Genomic DNA, 9,170 nt, shown 5'->3' on the forward strand with positions numbered 1-9,170 from the left:
GAAAAGAAAAGTCATAAACTACACTTGTCTGACATAATCCAGTTGGAAAATCAAGTCTGTGTACTCACTAGAGTCTGTACAATTGCATGGTTTGTTGCATTCATGTGTGCATTGAGAGGGAAGGAGCATTCTCCATCACAGTAATTGGCTGCATATCCTTTTGGTGCAATTATCCAATCCTTTGGAATAAAACAATAGCAGTGGTTTAGGCCTAAACAGTCTACTATAGGAATTAAATTCAAACTTATTAAGATTCCAATTTTGTTTATTTAAAATGACTACTAGCTTGTCATGTCCAATGTAAATGTGATCTCCAAAACTCAGTCTACCTTCTATGACCCTACTATCCTAGGTTTTTTTTTCTAAAAAACCTTGTTTTGAAAAGAGAAATTATAGTTTTCTCCCTTTTTTATCCCAGAAAGTAGCACTAGTCCTCAAGTTTATGACAAAATACCATTTGAAGAGCTTCTCCATGCTGTTTGGCTACTCAACATAGACTATTTACATGAATAATTCCCACTAATGACATGCCATCCCTGCTTTCAGTTTCTCAAGAGATATTCCATAATTTTCAAAACGAAAAAAAGTTTTAACTCTGGTGCACAAAAGTACTCCATTGCTTTATCCTGTGGCATCCTTTGCCTGTGAAGTATAGGTCCTACCAAATGGAAAGGCTAATGATAGCCTTTCATCCCAAAACTAACCTCTCTCTGTTAGGTTAGGTTTATCAGTAAAAAGTTGGCCACTGGGGGATGAAGGTTTTGGCTATAACAATTCATAAAACTATCTACTAAGTTGTAGGTTTTCTCTCAAGGATGTATCTGTACTCTAAAGCTATCAAACGTTGTGAAGTGGTTTGGGTATCATAGAAGGAAGGTCCATGACCAAGGATCTTTTCCTAGTGCATACTACAATATCCAGAGAACTCACCTGCCAACCCAGGTCTTGGAAGCTCACATAAAGCTCATGCTTTCTGCATGCTGTTTTTAAGTCACTGCTGTTATAATCTGTCAGAGGAAGCAGAATCATAATCACATATGTTAAACTCAGAAGTAAAACAAATTCATTGATATTTGTACAGGTGGTCAATTTCTTTCCTTTGGGGGCACTTTTCTTATCTATTCATACAGGAATCAATCAGCTAGCAAATATTTATATAGAACATTCTGCTAGATACCAGGGGGATAAAAAGTCACTGGGGTCACTTCAGGGAGTTTACAACCTAGGTGAGGAAAACCAAACAGAGAGAGAGAGAGAGAGAGAGAGAGAGAGAGAGAGAGAGAGAGAGAGAGAAAACTAACAGTAAACTATGCATTCCTGTTATAAATCTAGTCCAGTAATAGTGAATAATCTTTGTAATGTGTTGCCTCCTTGATAATTTTTTGTTTAAAATTTTTGTATCAATGTTCAATAGGGATAGTGGTCTATAGTTTTCTTTTTCTGTGTTGACTCTCCCTGGTTTAAGTATCAAGACCATATTTAAATCATAGAATGAATTTGGCAAGGTCTCCTTTTTATTTTTTCTTCAGACAATTGATGCAGTATTCAAATTAATTGTTCTTTAAATATTTGGTAGAATTCACTTTAAAATCCATATGGTCCTTTTTTCCCCTTTAAGAATAAATTATGGCTTGTTCAATTTCTTTTTCTAAGATGGGGTTATTTAAAATTTTTATTTCCCGTTTCATTAATCTCAGTTTATAGTTCTGTAAATATTCATCCATTGAATTTAGATTGTCAGTTTTATTGGCATATAGTTGGGCAAAATTGCTCCCAATAATTTCTTTTATTTCTTCTATATTGGCTGTGAATTCACCTTTTTCATTTTTCATACTGTTCATTTGGTTTTCATTCTTTTAATTAAGTTTTTGTTGCTCAGTTGTTTTGGTTATATCCAACTCTGTGACTTCAATTGCAGTTTTCTTGGCAAAGATACTGGAGTGGTTTTCCATTTCCTTCTCCAGCTCATTGTGCAGATATGCAACTGAGGCAAATAGGGTTAAGTGATTTACCCAGGGTTACACAGCAGGTAAGTGCTGAACCTGAACTTGAACTCAAATCTTCCTGATTCCAGTTAATGACTAATGACTCAATTCTATGCATTTAAAATGTTTTTGTTGGTCCTCCTTTCTGAGGACATCACTATCATTTACGCTTCCTTCCACGACCGTTAAATACCCCCTTCCATTAAAAACGGAGGAAAAAATCCTTGTAAAAATTAGCATGGACAAGCAAAACAAACAAACTGCAGTGGCTATGTCCAAACATTTATTTCTCTTTTTTTGCCTTGAGTCTATCACCTGTCTGTAAGTAAAGGGGTAATGTGCTTCATCATCTACTCCTCTGAAGATGTGATTGGTCATTACATTGATCAGAGTTCTCAAGTCTCAAGGTTCTTTAGAGTATTGTTGTCCTTACATATATTATTCTCTTGGTTCTATTTCCCAGAATTTTCTGAAACTGTCTCTTTCATAATTCCTTACAGTTTAATAATACTCTGTTGTATTCACCATAATCAGTTGATGGGCACCAACTTATGATTTCCAGTTCTTTTCTTTTAATTCCCCTCCATGTTTAGGAAATTTTTTTGGTTGCAACTCTTCCCTGCCCAGTACTATTTTTCCTCTTAACCACCCCCCCCCTATTCCCACCTGCTTCTCTATTGAGTTTGATGTATTCCTACACCAACCCCTTTATATGAGTGTGAATGTGTGTGTGTATGTTCAACCCTTCTTCATGCAGTTTATGACTTTTTTATCTAATGCCCATTCCTCTACTCCTTCTTTCATATTTATATACTCTTCTCATGTGCCACAATTTAAGAAATAGCAAGTGTTTTCTCCTTTCTACACTAGTATATTTCTTTTACTCTTCTTCCTTCTCTATTACTTCTTCAAACCCTCAGAACATAACCAATCTACCCATCAGGTCCTGTGTTTTTCTTATTTAATTCTCTTAGTAACTTTTGAAGACATTAGGTTTCTTTCTTCTCCTCTTAAAATGTCATCATTATATAGTACAATCTCCCCAAATTAGAATGTTTATTAGCATGCCATTGTTATATAGTACAATCCAGTTGCTCAAAGAAATTTCCCTTTCAAGATTTGGATCTTCATAGTGGATACTTTTTCTTAGCTTTACTCAACTCTTGTGTTTCAAAGCTCCTATTCAGCTCTGTTTGTTTTCCTTCAGAAGTGCTTGAAAGTCCTCTATTCCATTAAAGTTCCACTTTTCTCCTGTAGAATTATACTCAGATTTGCAGGTTATTCTTGGTCGTAAGTCAATATCTTTTGCTTTTTGGAATATATGCATACCTTGGGGATACTGCAGGTTTGGTTCCAGACCACCACAATAAAAATAAATATCACAATCAAGTGAGTCACAAACTTTTTAGTTTCCCAGTGCATATAAAAGCAATGTTTACAGCATACTGTAGTCAATTGAGTGTACCATAGCATTATTTCTGAAAAAATATACATACCTTAATTAAAAAACATTTTATTGAAAAAAACGTTCATCATCATCTGAGCCTTGAGCAACTTGTAATCTTTTTGCTGGTGGAGGGTCTTGCCTTGATGTTGATGACTGCTGACTGATCAGAGTGGTGGTTGCTGAAGGTTAAGGTGGCTCTGGCAATTTCTTAAAAAACAACAATGAAGTTTGTTGCACAAATTGACTCTTCCTTTCACTTGAACACTTAGAGGCCATTGAAGGATTATTAATTGGCCTAGTTTCAGTATTGTCGTGTTTTAGGGAATAGGGAGACCCAAGGAGAGGGAGAGACACAGGAACGGCTGGTTGGTGGAATAATAAGGACATACATTTGTTAATTAAGTTTGCCATCTTATGTGGGCATGGTTTGTGGTGATCCAAGGCAATTATAATAGTAACAAAGATCACTGATTACAACTCACTATAACAGATGTAATAATTATGAAAAGTTTGAAATATTGTGAGAACTGCTATAATGTGACACAGAGACACAATGTGAGCACATGCTGTTGAAAAAATGGTGCTGATAGACTTCCTTGACATAGGGTTGCCACAAACCTTCAATGTGGTAAAAAAAAAAAAACACAAGCATTATCTGCAAAGCAAATATATGACTGTATTGTATTCCAAGATGTCTCGTTATAGGAAAAGTTGTGAGGTTGCCACATCTTGTCTGATCCTGATGGCACTTCTTTAGTACTTGGACTCTTTTCTAAAAGTTTTTGGTACTGCTTCTTTGATGTGGAAGCTCTGCATTTTAGCTATGATGTTCTTAGGTCTTTTCCTTTTGTGGTTTCTTTTAGGAGGTCATTGGTGGATTCTATCTTCACTTTGCCTTCTGGTTCTAACAGATTTGGGCAGTTTTCATTCATGTTTTTCTTAAATATAATGTGCAGACTTTTAAAGAAGTTGTGGTTTTCAGTGTATCTACAGATTTTTAAGTTATTCCTCCTTGTTCTATGTTGCAGGTCACTTATAAGTGATATCAGTTCTCTTATGTTTTTTTTTCTCCTTTTTAAATCATTTGATTTTCTTCTAGTATTTCTTGCTGTCTCATGAATTCTGGATTTCTATTTAGTCTGTTTCAATTTTCAGGGATTCCCTTAGATAAGGTTTAACATTTTCTGTTATGTTTTTTTTTTCATTTTTTACTTCTTGCTCCATTCCTTCTAAGTGATCCATCTTTTACTTTGAGTCTCTTGAAGAGTTATGGTATTATTCTCTCTAGGCTGGCTTTTGGGATGTCTATAGATATACAATAATTCTTCAGAGTGGATGGTTTTTCTTAGCTTTACTCAACTCCAGCCTTAGGTTGGGTCCTTAGTTTGGCTCTGTCCTGATCCCTCTTCTCTTATCCGGCTATACAACTTCATTTGGTGATCTTGTCAGCTCTCATGGATTGAATTGTCATCTCTATGTTAATGATTCTCAAATCTACCCATATTGATGTGCAAAATTCTCCACTCTCACATCTCCAGCTACCATCCAAACATCTCCAACTAGATATCCAGAACACATCTTAAACTCACTATGTCCAAAATGGAACTCATCTTTCTCCTTAAACCTTCCCCCCTTCCTCTTTCTTTCCCTATTCACATAGAGGGCAAAACCACGCTCCCAGTCCCTCAGGTTTGCAACCCCAGAGTCTTCCTGGACTCCTCCCTGCCTCACTTCCTATGTCTAATCTGTAGCCAAGACCTGCTGATTTCACCTTTTCAACATCTTTTGAATATACTTTCTTCTCTCCTCTGACACTGCCACCAGGCTAATATAGGCCCTCATCACCTCCTCAGTAGTCCACACCCGGACTATTGCAATAGCATGCTGATGGGTCTGCCTGCCTCAAGTCTCTCCTTACTGCAATCCATCCTCCATTCAGCCATGAAGTTATTTTCTGAAAGCATAGATCCAACGAAGTCACTCCACCGCCTCCAACTCCCTATTGCCTCCAGGATCAAATACAAAATGCCGTTTGGCATTCAGAGCCTTTCATAACCTAGCCCCCTCTACCTTTCCAGTCTTCTTACACCTTAGTCTTTGACAAATATTCTTTGATCCAATGACATCAGCCTCCTGGCTGTTCTACAAACAAGACACTCCATCTCTCAGCTCTGGACTATTCCTTATGCCTGGAAAGCCCCACCTCCTCCACTCCACTTACTGACTTCTCAACTAAAGTCCCAACTAAAATCCCTTCTTTTACTGGACGTCATGCCAATTCTCTTAATTCTAGTGTCTTTCTCCTGTTCATTACTTCCTCTTCATCTTGTATATAGTTCACTCAGTGTATATGTTTGCAAGTTATCTCCCCCATGAGATTGATAGGGTGACAATTGCTTTTTGCCTCTTTCTATATCCCCAGCACTTCGCACTGTGCCTAGCACATATTAGGTGCTTAATGTTTATTGACTTAAATTAGGGCTTTGCTCCTGGGCCAGGCTCTGCCTCATGCTACACGTTTGGGTGGGGTGGTTGGGGCCATTTGGTTTTTTGCCCAGGGTTACTTGGGTTCTTGTGCTGATTTGGTCTCTTTGAGGGTCAGAAGCTGGCTCTTCACAGCTCCCAGCGGCATTTCTGGACAGTGTGATAGGGACACTGGAAAATTACATTTTCTTTTTTGCAAAAGAAAGTTTAATAAAAATAACTCCCCTTCCACCCCCACAACCCCTTCACCCCCCGCCCCCGCTTAACATACACATGATATGACCAGAATAGTTTGAAGGAATTATTCTTAGTTGGAACTCAGGGTATGGCTATAATTTAATATTACCACAACTACTTAAAAGACTCCTTTGAGTTCTTGGGACTATTACAGCTTTTTTAAAAAGTGAAGTTTATGTTACCATCCTGCTAAAGATGTCATAATAAAAGGAAATTATATTAGAAATATCTGCAGAAAGACTATAGCCAGGATGACCAGTCCTGAACACTGCCTTACCAGACTGCACCCCCCGGTCGCTTCCAGGGTCACCACTGTGGGTTTCCAAACACTCTGGGGCTTTCTTTGGAGAGTCCTCTGCTCTTGCTCCCTCTGAATATAGAACTTCACGGGCTACATTTCTGTCTGACATGTCTCTGGTTGTGCTGAGAGGCTACTATCCTGTTTGCCTGGACTGTCTTTGTTGGCAGCCCCCTTTCTATTGTCTGTGAAATTCTGGCTGGATTTTTGTGCATTTCTGGGGTCAATGAAGTCACTGCAGTTTCTCATTGGATTTCTTGATTATTATTCAGTCTGCTTCAATTTGTAGTTTTCTGCAGTATGTGGAAGTTGGGTTGTTTGTCTCCATTTAGGCAACCATGTTGGCTAAAAGTCCTAGTCTGCTGCTTTATTCATTCTAAATGATTTTCATGGAGTTTGAGGATCTGACTAAAGGTTTAAAAAATTTCCCTATTTTCAAGTGAGTAAGGATTTATTAAGTTCTTAATATATGTCAAGCATTGTCCTAAGTAATGGGGAAAAAGAGAAAAGCAAAAACTGTTACCTTTGTGGAGGCTTTTCTCCTCTCCCTCTTTTCTGAATGCTAATCTGAACCAGTCTTACTAATTATGGCTGTATAGCAGTGTTGGCAGCTAGGTGATACAATGGATAGAGTGCCAGGCCTGAAGACAGAAAGACCTGAGTTAAAATCTGGCCTCAGACACTTAGTGACCCTAGGCAAGTCACTTAACTCTGTTTGCCTCAGCTTACTCATCTTAAAATGACCTGGAAAAGGAAATGGCAAACCTCTTCAGTATCTTTGCTAAGAAAACACCAAATAGGGGAGGCTAGGTGGCGCAGTGAATAGAGTATGGGTCCTGGAGTCAGGAGGACCTGAGTTTGGATCTGACCTCATACACTTAACACAAAAACTAGCCATGTGACCTTGGGCAAGTCACTTAACCCCAAGTGCCCTACAAAAAGCAAAAAATAACCCCAAAACACAACACCAAATGGGGCCACAAGGAGTTGAACAGGACTGAAAAACAACTAAACAAAACATAGCAGTGTTAATATCAGGTGTTGGATTAGCAATGAGATTGATTGAAAGGCATCCTTGGAATCAGGAATACCTAGGTTCAAGATGTGCCTTTGATACATAATGACTCTGTTACCCTGGGCAAGTCATTTGGTTCTTGGTTCAATAGATAACTTTAGACTATAAACAGACTGGCTATTAATCTTCATTGCTGGAGTGAATTTCCACATTAGGAATTTCTCACACCAGTGAAATCATGTGTGTATGTGGATACAGACATGTCTATATATCCAAAGACATTAGATATACTTGTGCACATAGGCATACATGTATATATATGCACATTACTGTGTATATAGAAGCCCGTGTGTGTACACACATATACCCACCAGAAAAATCTGCTGCTCTTCATTGTCTTATAATTGGTAGTATAGTAGAATAGAGATCTGGGTTCTAATCTTACCTCAGACGCTTATTAGATTGCTGACCATGGGTAAGTTACTTCAGCTCTCTGAGTCTTGGTTCCTTCATTTGTAAAGTGATGACAATAATATACCTTTAAAACCTACTTCACAAAGTTGTGAGAATCAAATGATATAATGTATGTAAAATAATAATGATAATAGTTAGCATTTATAAGTGCTCTATATCCGTTATCTTAAATCTTACCCATTATAATTATATATATTTACATATACATATGGATGTATATATGTATACACATACATATGTATACATTTTTTCTGGTATTTTAAAGCAGAGAATTAACTAGACCATCTCACCCATCTCTGCCTAAGGAAGTCTTTATTAAACACACATGGTTGGTTCACAAATGGTTTTTAAAAACTGTCTAGAGAAGCAGAATGAGGTAGCTTCCGTGATTCTCTCTAAAACAGAGAAGGTAAGGAATTTGAACAGGGTCACACAGCTAGGCCAGATTTGAACTTGGATCTTTTTTTTTTTTTTGCTTTTTGGAGGGCAATTGGGGTTAAGTGACTTGCCCAAGGTCACACAGCTAGTTTTTGTGTTAAGTGTCTGAGGTCGGATTTGAACTCAGGTCCTCCTGACTCCAGGGCCAGTGCTCTATTCACTGCGCCACCTAACCACTCCTGAACTTGGGTCTTTTTGACTCCAAATCTAGTATTCTATCCACTGTGCTTTTGGCTGTCTAAAAATATTCTACAAAACTTCAAGCACTATGAAAATGTCAGCTATCATAATAATAATTTTCATTGCTCTACACACACACACACACACACGAACACACACACACGCGAACACACACACACACGAACACACACACATGTAAGCCTGAAAAGAACTAATAATTAAATCACTGGGTGTTTTTATCCCTTTTTCTCCTTTTCTTCTCAGCTTCTCAGACAGTAAAAGATTGACAATCTCATCCCACCCTGCACAGGAGGAGTTAGAGTCTAAGAATGTATAGAATATCACAATAATAAGACCACCAGTTGTAGGATGATTACTTTAGAGCTGGAAGGGTCCTTAGTGACCATTGACTTCAACCTCATTTAACAAATGAAGAAAATGAAGCTCAGAGCCATGAAGAACTCTGCCCAGGACCATACAGGATAATTATGAGAGCTTGGATCCATTTAAAGCTTTAAGACTTGACTATGATTTGTTCTTTTCAAAAAGTTCATTGGGACAAAATCTCAGCCTCCCCATAGGTGATGGTCCCCATAGAATCTAAGAGCTGGG

At 37.9% G+C, this 9,170-nt stretch overlaps 1 protein-coding gene across 1 annotated transcript in view; it reads right to left on the reverse strand.

The window, feature by feature from the left end:
* Positions 1-9,170, reverse strand: part of BMP6 (bone morphogenetic protein 6) — a 223,963-nt gene that overhangs the window by 1,645 nt on the left and 213,148 nt on the right. The window contains exons 5-6 of the mRNA XM_069103522.1: positions 931-1,007; positions 69-179 (exon numbers count right to left, since the gene is read on the reverse strand). Of these exons, the coding sequence (XP_068959623.1) occupies positions 69-179; positions 931-1,007 (188 nt within the window). The remainder of the gene's footprint in view (positions 1-68; positions 180-930; positions 1,008-9,170) is intronic.

The sequence above is a fragment of the Petaurus breviceps genome, unplaced genomic scaffold (assembly GCF_028583685.1).
Source record: "Petaurus breviceps papuanus isolate PSGF00001 unplaced genomic scaffold, PetGlider_PUasm1.0 582, whole genome shotgun sequence".
Lineage (NCBI taxonomy): Eukaryota > Metazoa > Chordata > Mammalia > Diprotodontia > Petauridae > Petaurus > Petaurus breviceps.